The sequence below is a fragment of the Chiloscyllium plagiosum genome, unplaced genomic scaffold (assembly GCF_037043375.1).
Source record: "Chiloscyllium plagiosum isolate Xiang-an unplaced genomic scaffold, Cpla_swu_hap1 HiC_scaffold_12, whole genome shotgun sequence".
Taxonomy (NCBI): domain Eukaryota; kingdom Metazoa; phylum Chordata; class Chondrichthyes; order Orectolobiformes; family Hemiscylliidae; genus Chiloscyllium; species Chiloscyllium plagiosum.
Window position 1 is genome coordinate 42,517,812 of NW_028270150.1, and position 16,973 is coordinate 42,534,784.

Below are 16,973 nucleotides of genomic sequence, written 5' to 3' on the forward strand. Positions count from 1 at the left end.
AGTTGATGAGCGGGACTGTCAGTCAGTGGGCGGGGCTGTCATCGGTGGGCGGGGATGTCAGTCAGTGGGCGGAACTGTCTTTCATGGGGGGGCTGTCATTCATGGGCGGGGCTGTCAGTCAGTAGGCAGGGTGTCAGTCGGTGGGCGGGGCTGTCAGTCGGTTGGCGGGGCTGTCAGTCAGTGGGCGGGGCTGTCATTCATGGGCGGCGCTGTCATTCAGTGGACGGGGCTGTCCGTCGGTGGGCGGGGCTGTCAGTAGGTGGGCGGGGCTGTCATTCAATGGACGGTGCTGTCAGTTGGTGGGCCGGGCTGTCTGTCGGTGGGCGGGGCTGTCATTCAGTGGACGGTGCTGTCAGTCGGTGGGCGGGGCTGTCAGTTGATCAGCCAGTTTGTGGGTAGGGTTTATAATTTGATCGGTCAGATTCGGGTGTTGACTGATAGATGATGGCGGTGGGAATGTTTGTTTTTCTGTTGTTTGTGTTGACGTCCTTTCGGGGTTCAATCTCGATTCCCCCCCACGATGAGGTGGCCCAAATGGCCCGGTATATCGTCCATGCATCTGACTGGTGCTCGATGGCCACCATCTCCACCCAGGCCGTGGTCCTGGGGCTGCCTTTCTCCAATGTTTTCTCGGTGAGCGATGGGCCCTTGGGGAAGGGCACAGGGGAACCTTACCTGTACCTGACTCCGTTGGAAATCTCGGTGCACGACATCCAGGTGAGAGGCTGATGAAACCAACATGTCTCATTGCACCTGTTTAAATGTGATAATAGTCCTGCTGTCGTGGAATGTTTCTATACACTGATAAACATTGTTTTCTGTCTACCATACAACGTTTGGAACAAAATATTGAAAATGCCACAGTGGTGAGGAAATAACTCGATTTGGTCACACAGTCAATGCAAAATGAAACGTGCATTTATATTATGCTTTATTCACAAATACCAGATATCTCAAAATACGTTATAGTCAATGAATTTACTAAAGTTTTTTTGAAGAAGTAACAAAGAGGATTGATGAGGGCAGAGCAGTAGACATGATGATTTTGGATTTCAGGAAGGCATTCGACAAGAGTTCCCCATGGCAGACTGGTTAGCAAGGTTAGATCACATGGAATACAGGGAGAGCTAGCCAATTGGACACAGAACTGGCTGAAGGTAAAAGACAGAGGGTGGTGGTGGAGGGCTGTTTTTCAGACTGGAGGCCTGTGACCAGTGGGGTGCCACAAGGACTGGTGCTGGGTCCTCTACTTTTTAACACTTGCATAAATTATTTGGATGTGAGCATAAGAGGTACAGTTAGTAAGTTTGCAAATGACACCAAAATTGGAAGTGTAGTGGACAGTGAAGAGGGTTACCTCAGATTACAACAGGATCTTGACCAGATGGGTCAATGGGCTGAGAAGTGGCAATTATGTAAATGATTTGGATGTGAACATAGGAGGTATAGTTAGTAAAATCCACCAAAATTGGAGGTGTATTGGACAGCCGAGAAGGTTACCTTGGAGTACAATGGGATCTTGATCACATGAGCCAATGAACTGAGGAGTAGCAGGTGGAGTTTAATTTAGATAAATGTGAGGTGTCAAATTTTGCAATGTCAAATCAGGGCAGGACTTAATGGTAAGGTCCTGGGGAGTGGTGCTGAACAAACAGACCTTGGAATGCAGGTTCACAGTTCTTTGAAAGTGGGGTCACAGGTAAGTAGGATAGTGAAGAAGGTGTTAAGTATGCTTGCCTTCATTGGACATTGCATTGAGTATAGGAGTTGGGAGGTCATGTTGCAGCTGTACAGGACATTGGTTAAGACACGTTTGGAATACTGGGTTCAATTCTGGTCTCCTTGCTATAGGAAAGATGTTGTTCAACTTGAAATGGTGTAGAAAAGATTTAAAGGATATTGGAGGGTATGAGCTATAGGGAAAAGCTGAATAGGCTTGGTCTATTCTCCCTGGAGCATTGGAGGTTGAATGGTGACCTTATAGGTCTATAAAATCGTGAGGGACATGAATAGGATGAATTGCCAAAGTCTTCTCTCTAACAAAACCAGCCTCCAGTCTCTCAGCCTTTCTTCATAAGACCTTCCCACCATACCAGGCAACATCCTAGTAAATCTCCTCTAAACCCTTTCCAAAGCTTCCACAACCTCCCTTTTAATGAGGTGACCAGAAGTGTATGGAATACTCCAAGGGTGGCCGCACCAGAATTTTGTACAGCTGCAACATGACCTCATGGCTCCAAAACACAATCACTACCAATAAAAACTAACACACTGCATGCCTTCTGAACAACCCTATCAACCTAGGTGGCAACTTACAGGGATCTATGTACATGGACACCGAGATCTCTGCTCATTTACACTACTGAGAACCTTACCATTCTGTATTCCTGTCGCTCCTTCCAAAGTGAATCACTTCACACGTTTCCGCAGTAAACTCCATTTGCCACCTTTCAGCCCAGCTCTGCAGCTATGTCCCTCTGTAACCTGCAACATCCTTCAACACTATGCACAACTCCACTGACCTTTGTCATCCACAAATTTACTAACCCATCCTTCTATGCCCTCATCCGGTCATTCATACAGGGAGAATGTGGGTAAGTGGAGTTGAAATGCCCATCAGCCATGATTGAATGGTGGAGTGGACTCGATGGGCTGAATGGCCTTACTTCCGCTCCTATGTCTTATGGTCTTATAAAAATGACAAACAGCAGTGGCCCCAAAATAGCCCAGGGGACTTACCTATTTTTAAACTTTCCAGAATTGCTAAGACCTACTTGTGAACCTCAATCCAGTCCAGTCTAGTAGCCTGTATCTCTGTATTCTTCTCAACAACATTTTCCTGTGAACGCTGATGGAAAATACTCATTTAGCGCTTCTATCTACTCACTCCACAGACAACTTCCCACTACTGTCCTTGATTGGCCCTAATCTTACTCTAGACATACTTTTATTCCTGATAGAAAGCCTTAGGGGTTTTCCTTGATCCTCCCTGCCAACGATGTCTCATGTCCCCTCCTGGCTCTTCATAGTCTTTCCTGACTAACTTGTAACTCTCAAGCGCCTTCACGCCTCATCCTTACATAAGCCTTCTTCCTCTTGACAAAAGATTCAACTTCTTTAGTAAACCATGGCTCCCTCACTCTACCACTTCCTGCCTGCCTGACAGGTACATACTTACCAAGGATACACAGTAGCTGTTCATTGAATAAGCTCCACATTTCAATTGTGCCCATTGCCTGCAGTTTCTTTCCCCATCCTATGCATCCTAACTCTTGCCTAATTGCATCATAATTGCCTTTCCGCCAGCTATAACTCTTGCCCTGCAGTATGTACCTATCCTTTTCCATCACTAAAGTGGACATAACCAAATTGTGGTCACTATCACCAAAGTGCTCACCTACCTCTAAATCTAACACCTGGCCTAGTCCATTATCCAGTATGGCCTCGCCTTTGTTGGCCTGTCTTCATAATGTGATGGGAAAGCCTCCTCCACACACTGGACAAAAACTGACTCATCTAAAGTACTCAAACTATAGTATTGCTAGTCAATATTTGGAAAGTCAAAGACCCCATAACAACTACCCAGTACCCTCGCTCCTATCTAGAATCATCTTTGCTATCATTTCCTCTACATCTCTGGATCTATTTGGAGGCCTACAGAAAACTCCCAAAAGGGTGACCGCTCCTTTCCTGTTTCTAACCTCAGCCCATATTATCTCAGTAGATGAATCCTCAAACATCCTTTCTGCCACCATAATACTGTCCTTGACTAACAATGCCACACACCTCCCCCACTTTTACCACCATCCCTGTTCTTACTGAAACATCTGAACCCCGGAACCTGCAACAACCATTCCTATCCCTGCTCTAGCCATATCTCTGAAATGGCCACAACATTGGAGTCCCAGTTACTAACCCATGCTGCAAGTTCATCCATCTTATTCCATGAACAGTAAGGGTTTAGACGGATATGGCCAAATGCTGGCAAATGGGACTAGATTAATTTAGATTATCTGGTGGGCCTCAATGAGTTGGATGAAAGGGTCTGTTTCCATGCTGTACGGCTCTAACTCTATATAAAAGTGAGTAGAAAACTAAAATGTAAGAAATAAACTGGAGACTCAATGTTGGAAAAAAGCTAAAAAAAATTGAGTGGATAGCTGAAGGATTCAAAGTCCAAGGGAAAATCCCAGTGGGAGGTCGCACAATGATGCAAAGTAAAATTTTATCTTCAAAAATATAATCAAAATTTAAGAAATGCTTTTCAAAAACATAGCTCATATTATCGTTACTTTAAAACATTGCAGCATCTTGATAAAAGCACTGATGCAAGTTTAAAGATTAACAGAAATTCTAAGTTTGCTGAGTCAGTGTGAGTCATCTTCTGACTGTAGCTTCCTTCTGGTAACTGACCAGTCTTAAATAACCAAAACATTAATTCATTAGTACACAATTTGTAAATATACATTTATGTTTTAATTTGATTATTTGTTTGATATTATCTTAAACCTTGTTTTAAAGTGATTAATATTTACTATTCCTTCAAGAACATTTCTGGAAAGGTGACAAAGTAAAATTGATTGCTATTTGTGAACTGTTACTAACTTTTTCAGTACCACTTCAAATACCCCTCTAATAAAGCTCTGATGTTACTTTAGGTTACATGTGATGGTCTGATATGTAATCCTGAACAAGTTTGGCCTTTTCCATAACTTGACAAATGTTCCCCATTCTGCATTAGTCTCAAAAAAGTACAATCAGTTAATTACACAGTATGTTCAATAACTTTCATGCTATCTAACTTGGTGTCTTGCTAGATCTAGTGTGAGGGATGGAAGTGAAGGAAAGCTTTGATATATTGCTCAAAGTGGAAGACAAGAAGCAACAGCACAGGTGCAGGGCAACTTTCCACCAACTAAGGAAGGGGCTGAAAGGATTGATTGTGAGATTTAACATCAAGGCTGCAGCCAAATGAGTATGGCACCAAGGAGCCCAAACAAAACAAGTATCCAATGAAGTAAAGGGAAGATCTCTAGAACAGAGATAAAGAGAAACTTCTTCACCCAGAGAGTGGTGAATCGGTGGAATTCATTGCCACAGAAGGCTCTGCAGGCCAGGTCACTGAGTATATTTATGACTGAGATAGATAGGTTCTTGATTGTCAAGAGGATCGAGCGTTATGGGGAGAAAACGGGAGAATGGGATTGAGAAACCTATCAGCCATGATTGAATGGCGAAGCAAACTCAATGGGCTGAATGGCCTAATTTCTGCTCCTATGTCTTATGGTTTTATGGTCACAATGGGAATCATTGGGAAACTCTCTGCTGTTTGGAGTATTACCTAACACAAAGCAAGATGGTTCTGTTCATTGGAGGTCAATCATGACATCATTACAGTAGTTTCTTGGTGTAGTGTCCTAGGCCCAACCATTTTCAGCTACTTAGTCAATAATTTTCCTTTCATTGGGAGGTCAGAAGTGGAGATGTTTGCTATTGGTTTTTTTAATATTCATTCACTGGATGAGTGTGTTACTGTCTGAGTCAGCATTTATTGCCCATCTCTAATTGCCTAGAGGGCAGTTAAGAGTCAATCACATTGCTGTGGGTCTGGAGTCACATGTAGGCCAGACATGGGCCTTCCCTAAAGAATGATTTCGAGATGCCAGTGTTGGACTGGGGTGTACAAAGTTTAAAAATCACAACACCAGGTTATAGTCCGACAGGTTTAATTGGAAGTACACTAGCATTCGGGTCGCTCCGAAAGCTAGTGTGCTTCCAATTAAAGCTGTTGGACTAAACCTAGTGTTGTGATTTTTAACTTTGAACACCCTAAAGGATGTTAGTGAACCAAGTAGGTTTTTCCAACAATCAGCAATGGATTCATGGTCATCCAGTTATTAATTCCAGATTTTTTTATTGAATTCAAATTCCACCATCTGCCATGGCGGGATTTGAATCCGGGTCCCAGAACATTACCTGGGTCACTGGTTTAACAGTCCAGTGCTAATACCACAAGGCCATTGCCTCCCCCTATATACTTTTATAAAAGTATTGATTGCACAATTCATGATTGCTCAGATACTGAAGCAGTTGAAATGCAGAAAGGTTTGGATAGTACCCAGGCTTGAGCTGACAAGTGGCAAGTAACAGTTACACCACAAAAGTGCCAGGTAATGATTGTCTCCACCAAGAGAAAATCTAACCACTGTCACTTGACATTCAATGGCGTTGCTGTCATTATTAATATCCTGGGCATTACCACTGAACAGATTCTGAACTGGACTAGCCATATAAATCCTGTGGATAGAAGAGCAGTTCAGAGGCTAGGAATCCTACAGTGTATAAGTCACCTCCTGGCTCTCTAAAGCCTGATCACCCTCTACAAGTCATTAATCAGGAACTTGATAGAATAGTCCTTACTTGCCTGCAGCCCCAACAATGGTCAAGAAATTTGACACTATCCAAGACAAAACAGCCCACTTGATTGACATCACATCCACCTTCACCTCCCAATGCATAGTAGTGACAGTTTGCACCACCTATAGAAGCACTGCAGAAATTCACTAAGGTTCCTTAGACCCTCCAGAAAGCAGAAGTGCAGCAGATACATGGGAACACCACCTGCAAGTTTCTGTCCAAGCCACTGTTCCCTCTAAGCTGCATGTGTCCAGTCAGTCCAAGGTTCCAAACACGCCGATCAACGTGCCTATGCTGTTTCTAGCATTGACGTCTAGTTCTGGAAGCTTTTGCTGAGCACAGGTCTTACAGGTCCATGCAGAAGTTGCAAAAATTAGCAGGAATGTTAATCCTGACTGGGAAATGTTTCACTGTTCTGTAATGTTGCTGGGTCAAAGTCCTGGAGCAATCTCCCAACAGCATTGTAGTGGTACTACATCCTATGGTCTACAGCGGTGCAAGAAGACAGCTCACCACCGTCTCCTGCAGGGCAACTAGGGACAGACAATAAATGATGGCTCAGCCAGTGACACCTACATTCCCTGAATGAATTCAAAATAGTGATTGTGAAAAAGAGGGATCAGAGAATCCCAAAAAAGGAAAGTATTTAATTTTAACTAACTTGGAAGGAGTAATATCACATTTCTAAATGTTTACATTTGGTGCATTGACGAATGCGAAAGCCACATCATATTTTGACTGATTCTAAATGACAGGTTCCAATCTACATAAATGAAAACAACAGACAGATGAATCTGCCATTAATATCTAAAATTTAATAAGCACTTATAGTGATTTTGAATTGGTTCTGAAAACCAGTTCCTGAACTAAGCCTATCAGTCTAAACCAGTCATAGTAGGAATGCAGTAAAACACAATTAAATATAACTTATCTCCCTCTTGCTAAACGTAACAAAATAAGAGTCTGAGGTACATTATATAGCATCTGATTTAGTACTACCATAATTGGTAAGTGCTACCATAACTGTTGTATATTTCTTCAATTTTCTGTCTTTGTTATATCTTACTTAATTACATCATTTTTGAAATTGTTACGTGATTATGTATTGAAGATTCCAGTTAAGGAATTGGATGCTTTATTATTCATAACAACAGAATGTGAATCCTCTGAGGCACAATACTGCAAAATCTTCAATGCTGAAATCCATTAGTAAACTCAGTTGTCAGCAAATCGATCAGTGGACTAAATTATGATTTATATTAGCAGGAGGAAAACGTTTAGATTCACATTTTTTAAAGTATATTGAAATTATAATCTAAATAAATACTTAAGTAGCATTTTCATCAAAATCCAGAGCAATATTTTTAACTTGGAAAAACATAGGTGAATAAATGATTGGCAAATATGTCGAACAAATCTGATAAAATTCATTGTTTGTAAAGTGGGATGCTTGCTGAAATTAGTGCAATTAATATAGTGTAAGTGGGTTTTCAAAAACCTTTTGGGTTAAAAGGACGCATAATAGACATCTTAACAAACTTAAAGCCAATTGGACTGAAGGAACAATGGCAGCAAGCATCCAAATTTATCTGAAGAGACAGAAAGCAAAGATTAGTGGTGAACAGTTATGTTCCAATCATGAGGGAAATAAGTAATGATCTCCTGGAGGGGTTGTATTAAGACCTTATCATTGTATTATTGATTTGGACATTGTTTAGACAGCTTATTTTCAAACTTTGCAGAAGACACAACCTAGGAAACAGTGAAGGTGCTATTAGAATAATATGGGCAGGTGCTTGACAGATGAAATTTGAGAACTGAAGAGATGCATTTTTGGAGCAAGAATGAGGTGGACCAATATATGCTAATTGCCATGATGCCAGACATCATAGGAACCACAAATAAGAGTTCCCAGAATTATACCAATGGTGATTTTAGTTATGTGAACTCATAGTAATGTTGAGATTATTTGCCTAGAGCAGAGAAAGTTAATGGGAGAAAGTTTTAAAAAATGGAGTGAATTGTGACAGTGAAGAAGAAATTGTTTCTACTGACAGGATTGTTAGTAACTAGAGGATATAGACTTAAAATAATTGTCATAAGGTTAGAGGATAGATGTGAGGAATGTTTTTGGCAAAGAGTTATGATTTGGAATGCACTGCCCAATAGGGTAAGATTAGATTACTTAGAGTGGAAGCAAGCCCTTCATCCCAACAAGTCCACACTGACCCGCCGAAGCGCAACCCAGCCAGACCCATTCCCCTACATTTACCCCTTCACCTAACACTACGGGCAATTTTAGCATGGTCAATTCACCTAACCTGCACATTTTTGAATTGTGGGAGGAAACCAGAGCAAACCCACGCAGACTCTGGGAGAATGTGCAAACTCCACACAGTCAGTCACCTGAGGTGGGAATTGAACCCCCAGGTCTCTGGCGCTGTGAGGCAGCAGTACTAACCACTGTGCCACCTCCCGCTTGTGTTTTTGGAACAGATTTTAGTAGTTATTTTCAAAAGGGAACATGAAATCTACCTGAAAAGCAAAATTTTGCAGAATATGGAGCACAAGCAGAAGACTAGAACTAATTATTAACTCTTCCAAAGATTCAGACCAGATGGGCTGTAAGATTCTATGATCCTATAATTCTATATTACTGTAAATAATTTGACATTTATTTTCTTGAATATCACTGCCTCACCTTTACTTTCATTGTAGGCTAATCCAGAAGTATCCCTGGCTATGTCACTGGCAGCAACGGACTACTGTAGGAAACAAAAGTTTGATCCCCAAAGCCCACTTTGTTGTCGTGTGATCCTCTCTGGAAGAATTTTGGAGGTATGCTGCAATTTACTGCAAGAGGTTCTGTTCCTTCTCCTTTCTCCCATTGTTTAGAAAAATCTCTTCAGTTGGTGGAACACTTTCTGCTATAAGTTCTCTGTATTCTAATTGAAATTTTGGAGGCATGCAACATTTGGGCAGCACGATGGCAGTGGTTAGCACTGCTGCCTCATAGCGCCAGAGACCGGGGTTCAATTCCTGCCTCAGGCGACTGACTGTGTGGAGTTTGCATTCTCCCAGTGTCTGTGTGGGTTTCCTCCCACAGTCCAAAAATGTGCAGGTTAGATGAATTGGCCATGCTAAATTGTCCGTAGTGTTAGTTGCAGGTGTAAATGTAGGGGAATGGGTCTGAGTGGGTGCACTTCGGCAGGTCAGTGTGGACTTGTTGGTCCGAAGTGCCTGTTTCCACACTGTAAGTAATCTAGTCTATTAACTCCAGCAACAATGGTTTGGAATATTCAATGGCCAGATAGTTGTTGGACCAGCACAGATTGGAATTGCACAAAAGCACCATGAAGAATCCCTGACACAGCAGACCCCATGCGAATTGCCTAAGTAATTGAAGATTCCAATGGACAGTTTTTGTCTGAAATCCTTCAAAAAAAAACTCCATTAAAGGCAGAGAATTCAGTGTTCCTCTTCCGTGTTAAATTACCGAGGAAAAGTTGGATGAAACAAAAACCTGGGATAACTATTAAGCTGAACTACTAATTCACCAAGTCACCCCCAAATTATGCCTCCCCAATCCTTTACATTCCCTGGATTCTGTCAACAAGCTAAACCCAACACCAAGCTCAGCTTGAACCCACCCCTGCTAGATGTGACCTTCCATCAACCCCTTGAAGATGATGATTCCTGCAGGACATAACACACCCCAACTGCCTTGGAGCCTTACCTACCCTAAATACTCTATCACTTATATGGCACCCAAACAACCTGATGCTATAACCCCTTATCCAACTGACACCCTTAACTCCACACTGATCTTTTCACAGTAGCTGCCAAAGCGGCTGACTGTGCCATTAGATATTATTTCTTAGAACATGGCACATCGACTGCTGCAAATGGGGCCATGGTTTGACTTCTCCATTTATCTTGCACTATGAAGAAATTGTTTTCAAGTGCTTTCTTCATTTCTGAAGAAATTGAGATTGGAATTCCCAGTTAGAAATGCAGAGCTCATTGCTGATAGAAGTAAAATAGGAGTACATGGCAATCTGACAGATTTCCACTCCTTGGAATATCCAGGTAATTATTTTCTCTCTCAGTAGTGTGATTGAGAGGGAATTCCATTAATTGCCAGTAAATTACCCCGAATTGCACAAAGGTGCAAATGTTGGTGCATTGTTCATTTTTTTATTACAGATTTTAATCAGCATGATAAATGGAAAATTCTTCTATGAGAAACTATTTCCAGTTTCCTTCAGATTGTGGAGAGAATGAATTTTCTATGCATTAATCTCTTAGGTGAACAGCACAGAAATTGATTTTGCAAAGAAAGCTCTCTTCAGCCGTCATCCGGCAATGCCTGACTGGCCACATGATCATGGATGGTACTTTGCCAAGCTCAACATTACCAACATTTGGGTCCTGGATTACTTTGGTGGAATTAAAACAGTAACACCAGAGGAGTACTACAGAGTTAAAGCCTGAATGTGAAAGAATTTGACTGGTAAAAGCTTCCTATCTTCTAACAGTTTGTAGTGATTAGTTAGATCCTGCTTTAGAGCATATTCCTTGTCCTTCTGCAGAAATACCCAAATAGAGAAGCAAAGCCAGTAGTTATTTATTTTGCACATAAGAAAACAGCTCTGCTCAGGGCAGCAGATATATACAAATGTCAGCACCTGTAAGTTCACCTGAAAGCCACTCACCATCCTGACTCTGAAGTATTGTCACTGTTCCTTCAGTGTCATTGGGTCAAAATCCTTTAATTCCCTTCCCAGTGGCATTGTTGGTCTACGTGCAGCACACAGACTGCACCAGTTCAAGAAAGTAGTTCACCACCACCTTGTCAAAGGCAACCAGGGTTGGGCACTGTATGCTGGCCAGCCAGTGACACCCACATCCCATGAGTGGAAAACAAATCTGCTTCATTACCCTCACCAACCCTCTTGCTTCATCGATGATCTCAATCAAGTTAGCTGACAGCCATATTATGCACTGTAAGGGAGTGTATTTAGACTGGCAGACTTTGCATTATAATCTCAGACAACACTGCTGCAATTTGTAAGCTTTAAGGTTTGTAAGTCACAGTTTATGCAAAATAGGCAGTTGAGAACAATGCCTTTTGGTAATTTTTAAGAAACGATTATTTTTATCACACATAGGCTAAATAGATAGGAAAAGCATATGATCTGTGAAAATGGAGAGCGGATTACTTATCTCAAGGGAGTGTGAACAGATGGTCTCTGTAGCTTGTGCCAGCAGTATTCTGATTTGTAGCAAAAGTATTAACAAAAGCTTTCTCCAGTCTTCCTTCACACTCCCTAATCCATTTTCCAAGTGAAGAAGGTGAGTGAAGAGAACTATCCCTGTTTATTAGAATCCCTTAATATTCCTAGGGGCTAGTTGTTTATCCTACATGAATCAGTTGCACAAATTCTTCTAACAATAAATACAGGATAGGTACACAAGCTGTTAAGAATGGGTCACCTCCTCCTTGTTCATTAATTTAGCTCTAGGTCCCATTTTAGATTACCATATCATGTGGCCATTTGTTTTCCCTTATTGAACACTTGTAAAAATAAGACAGTACATAATGGACCAATGTCTGGAGAGTAGTAGCTTCTACACAGCTCTTCATGAAGCACAGTGTTTGCAATCTTTGTTTTGCATTGGTTCCTGACTACTTGGAATTCTGTTTTAACAGCACAGAATTCTGTTTTAACAACACATAAGCCAGTATCAATGCAACTAATTGTATAAGAATTCTATATGATTCAGACAAGCACACCTTATACAAGTCCTTGTTTCTTACAGATGCAAACAGTGCTTGAGGAGCAGTGTTTGAACCGATTCAAAATTAGAATTTCAGTGGTGTTAATATATTTTGATTGCCCACTTTGCATATTTCTTTTATTATTTATCCTAATAGGTGAGGTGAATTGTCATACTAAATTGCCCGTAGTGTTCAGGATTGTGTAGTTAGGTACATTTGTCAGAGGTAAATGTAGATAATAGGGTAGGGGAGTGGTCTGGGTGGGTTGCTCTTCAGAGTGTCAGTGTGGACCTGTTGGGCCGAATGGCCTGTTTTTGCACTGCAGGGGTTCTATAAAAATTCAATAATAGTTTGACTAAGTAGAAGTTCCTTATGATGGAAATATTAAAATGTCCAGTAATTGGCATTAGTTCTGGCAAATCTAAGTCATCCAAGCACAGCACAAAATACTTATGATTCAATTCACATATATTCAGCATTCATTGAAGCTGGAGTTCAAAATTATTATGAAAGACTAATAAGAATTATACCTAATTTGTATTTTCCTTCATCTCATTAATATGTTTCTCCCACTTGTATGAAGGCAATGTAAATGTATTCATCCTTTAAACATCACTGTAACATCTGGTTGTTTATTCTAGGTGAACAAAGGTCATGAATGTTGATGATCAGAATATTGAATTTTTCCAGATTTCCCTCAACTGAAAACTGCTGCACGAGAAAGGGAGCTTCTCTGAGCCAACTAATGAAATAGAGTCATAGAGTTGAATGATTATATTTTCTAGGAAAGTACTGTTTACATTTATTTTGCAGTTTTGAGGATATGATACTTTTGCAGTGTATTCTACAGTTCTTCTAAACTGGGAACTGAAGTAAGGAATGTTCAGATTGCCATAATTAACTAAATACTTCTTATATGTCATTGAACTGTATTAAGATTCTATAATATGTAATGGGCTGAAACAAAATTACTAACAATTAGATTTTTCTATAAACAGCAATGTATAAAGTTGAGAACAAATTACAATTTTCAATGTTTTAATTTAAGTATATTTTTTCAAAGGATTATTCTTTAATCAAAAAAAATTCTTAAAACACAAATCAGGGAGAAGTATATTGATTCAAAAATATTGACTACAGTAACATAGTGTTGCTTGTGTTCATTTTAATATTGCATGAGAAAATGTAATTGAAACAGTTCCTGAAAATGATTGATTATTTTTGATTAAAAATTTAAATCTACAGAAAAATATTTTTATTATATCCTTTTTTAAGTTTCTAAGAATTGATGAGGGCAGAGCAGTGGATCTTTATGGACTTCAGGAAGGTGTTCAACAAGGTTCCTCATGGGAGGCTGGTTAGCAAGGTTAGATCACATTGAATATAGGGAGAACTAACCATTTGGATACAGAACTGGCTCAAAGGTAGAAAACAAAGGGTGGTGGTAGAGGATTGCTTTTCAGACTAGAGGTCTGTGACCACAAGGACTGGTGTTGGGACCATTGCTTTTTGTCATTTATATAAATAATTTGCATGTAAATGTAGGAGGTATGGTTAGTAGGTTTGTAGATGACACCAAAATTGGAGAGGTAGTGGACAGCAAAAAAGGTTACCTCTGAGTACAATGGGACCTTGATCAGATGGGCTGAGGAATGGCAGGTGGAGTTGAATTTAGATAAATGAGGTGCTGTATTTTGGGAAAGTAAATCATATTAGGACTTTTTCCCAGGGTAGCACAGTCAAAAACTAGAGGGCCTAGGTTTAAGGTGAGAGAGGAAAGATTTAAAAGGGACCTGAGGAATAACTTTTTCACCCAGAGGGTGGTGCGTATATGGAATGAGCTGCCGGAAGAAGTCGTGGAGGCTGATACAACTACAACGTTTAAAAGGCATCTGGATGGACATATGAATAGGAAGGATTTAGAGGGTTATGGGCCAAATGCTGTCAAATGGGACTACATTTATCTAGTATAAACGTTTGGTATGGATGAGTTTCTGTGCTTTGTCTCTGACTTTTAAATATTAAGCATGTAATTTGGGTTCCCATTTCATATTTGGGTCTTTCTCTGGCAGTATGTTTTAATAATATGGATAATGAAGTTTTCTTCTAATATGGTAAGATCATATTAGCCCACCAAGATTGCACATGAAACTGCATTAGGTCATGGTTGATCTAATTATGGTCATCACTCCTCTTTCTACTCTTCCCAAAATAGCAAGCATTTTTCCTTCATAGAAAAAAGTGTGTTTTCATGAAGCATGTGACTGATTAATGCAATCTGTGACTGGAAGACTTGTAGCACTAGGAACAGATTTTTTACATTTTATGCCAATTTGTCATGTAACAATTATTCAAATGACACACCAAGGATTTGAACATATAGATTGCTCCTTTTTACAAAAAATATTCTTAAATAATTTTGTTCTTTGGTTATGACTCATATAGTAAAAGAAATATCACCCAGTTATAATTGAAATTGTCGAAACAAGTGTTCTGTATTACATTGCAACGCTTCTGTAATAGCTTGTGGCTAGATACATTTAAACACAAATTCCCTTCTTGTCTGAAGAGTCTAGAATTTGGGGACATGGTCTCAGAATAATGGCTTGACTTTTATATTAAGATGAAAAATCTTTCCATTGAGCAGATTGTGGTTCTATGTTATTGAGTATTATTTGAAAGAGATCAGTTGATGTCTTGACACAGAATTATTAGGTTGGGCAATAAGATGAATTGACATTATGATCAATCCAGAGTGTGGCGCTGGAAAAGCACAGCAGGTCAGGCAGCATCTGAAGAGCAGGAGAATCGACATTTCGGGCATAAGCCCTTAATGATTCCCGATGAAGGGTTTATGCCCAAAACATCGATTCTCCTGCTCCTCTGATGTTGCCTGACCTGTCGTGCTTTTCCAGCACCACACTCTCAACTCTGATCTCCAATATCTGCAGTCCTCACTTTTTCTCTATGATCAACTCCAACTCCATTGTTAAATGACTGACAGGCTTGAGGGGTCATATGATCCACCACCCCTACTATACTTTTTACGTAACCAGATAGAGAGATCATGATCCTTGCATTACATCTAATAACAAATGGTTAATTTTCCAAAAGGAGGATGGAGGGGTGTGGAGTAATCCTTGTACTTCATCACAGAATTCTATGCCTCTATTTATTTAGCTCTAAGTTTGCTCTTCTTGAATGGCATTCATAGAGGATTTTGTTTCCTGTTGCCTGCATTTAGAACAGATATATTTAGGGATACTGGTAACTTGTATAACATTGATTAGGAATGATGATTTTTATGACTGCAAGACCGACCTTTGCATCCCCATTCTATTCACTTGTTTTTGTGATGTTAATGGGGACTGATCTGTGGTTGTATGCATATACCCATTGTTGAATTTTTTTTTATTATGGCTAATATTGAGTCAGATATTCAATGCAACCAGGTTAATTTAAAAGGAGGGAAAGTTGAAATTTGAGGTAGTAGCTAGACCCAACATACGTTCAATGTACAAGGAAACATGGGAGCAGGTGTAAGCCATTCGGCCCATTAGGTTGCTCTGTCATTCATTTAGAGTCATGGCTGATCATTCAATTCACTGGCTTGATCCTGTTTTTTCCCTCATTATCTTTGATATCTTTAGCCCCAAGAGCTATATCTAACTCCTTGAAATCATGCAGTGCTTTGACCTCAATAACTTTCTGTTGTAACAAATTCCACAGACTCCCCCCCCCCCCCCCCCCTCTCTGGTGAAGATATTTCTCCTCACCTCAGTCCTAAAAAATAGTTTGTTCCATCAACTTTGACTGTAACCCCTGATTCTGGGCTCCTCTGTCATCTGAAACATCCTTCCCTCACCTGCCCTGTCAATTCCTGTTTGACTTTTACAGGTTTCTAGGAGATCCCTCTTTCATTTTCCAGTGAACAGATCCTAACCAGTTCAGTGGTCAGTCCCTGCCATCTCAGGAATGAGTCTGGTAAACCTTCGCTGCATTCCCTGCATAGAAGAAACATCCTTTCTCACATAAAACTCACCAAAGCCCCATATGATTGCAGCAATACTGCCCTGTTCCTGTATTCAAATTCCCTTGCTATAAGGCCAATATATCACTTGCCTCCCATACTGCCTGCTGCACTTGCAAGCTTAACCTCAGTAACTGGTTGATATTGATATCAGGGTCTTGTTGCAAATTGGCAACACAGGAACAGGAGTAGCTTATTCAGCCCCTTGAGCCTGTTCAAACATTCAATCAGATTGTGGTTGCTCTGTGGCCCAACTCCAAATGCCTGCCTTTGGCCTACATCTCTTAATACCTTTGCTTAACAACGATTTATCAATCTCAGATTTAAAATTAACAACTGATCCAGCATATACTATTGTTTGTGGAGGAAGGTTCTAAACATCTACCACTCTTGGTGTATGGATATGCTTCTCTTCATCTCTCCTGAATGATTATTCATCCTTTTTGCTTCCTGTCTACCAACCATTTTTCTATTCATATCAATGCACTACTCCCAAGCCCATGCACTTTAATTTTACACAAATCTTTTATGTTGGACTTTATCAAAACCCCTCTGAGGTTGCAAGTAGATCATATCCACTGGCTCTCCTTCATTAACTCCACTTGTTACATCCTTGAAGACTTTCAGTAGATTTGTCAACCATCAATTTCCCTTTTGTTAATCCATGCTGACTGTCCAATGCTGTCAACTGTTTTCCAAATGCTCAGCTAGCACTCTCTAGCATTTTCCCCATTACCACTGTCA

The 16,973-nt window shown here is 40.4% G+C and overlaps 1 protein-coding gene across 1 annotated transcript; it reads left to right on the forward strand.

The window, feature by feature from the left end:
• Positions 1 to 390: 390 nt before the first annotated feature.
• creg1 (cellular repressor of E1A-stimulated genes 1) lies at positions 391 to 13,449 on the forward strand. The gene is made up of 4 exons (XM_043701030.2): positions 391 to 717; positions 9,136 to 9,255; positions 10,726 to 10,930; positions 12,841 to 13,449. The coding sequence occupies exons 1-3, from the start codon at positions 442 to 444 to the stop codon at positions 10,909 to 10,911; spliced, it is 582 nt and encodes a 193-aa protein (XP_043556965.2). The 5' UTR covers positions 391 to 441; the 3' UTR covers positions 10,912 to 10,930; positions 12,841 to 13,449.
• Positions 13,450 to 16,973: the final 3,524 nt, after the last annotated feature.

Coding starts and splice junctions, on each gene's coding strand:
- creg1 (XM_043701030.2), top strand. CDS start 442: ATGATGGCGGTGGGAATGTTTGTTTTTCTGTTGTTTGTGTTGACGTCC. Junction 718..9,135: donor TCTCGGTGCACGACATCCAG/GTGAGAGGCTGA, acceptor CTTTCATTGTAG/GCTAATCCAGAAGTATCCCT. Junction 9,256..10,725: donor TCTCTGGAAGAATTTTGGAG/GTATGCTGCAAT, acceptor TTAATCTCTTAG/GTGAACAGCACAGAAATTGA.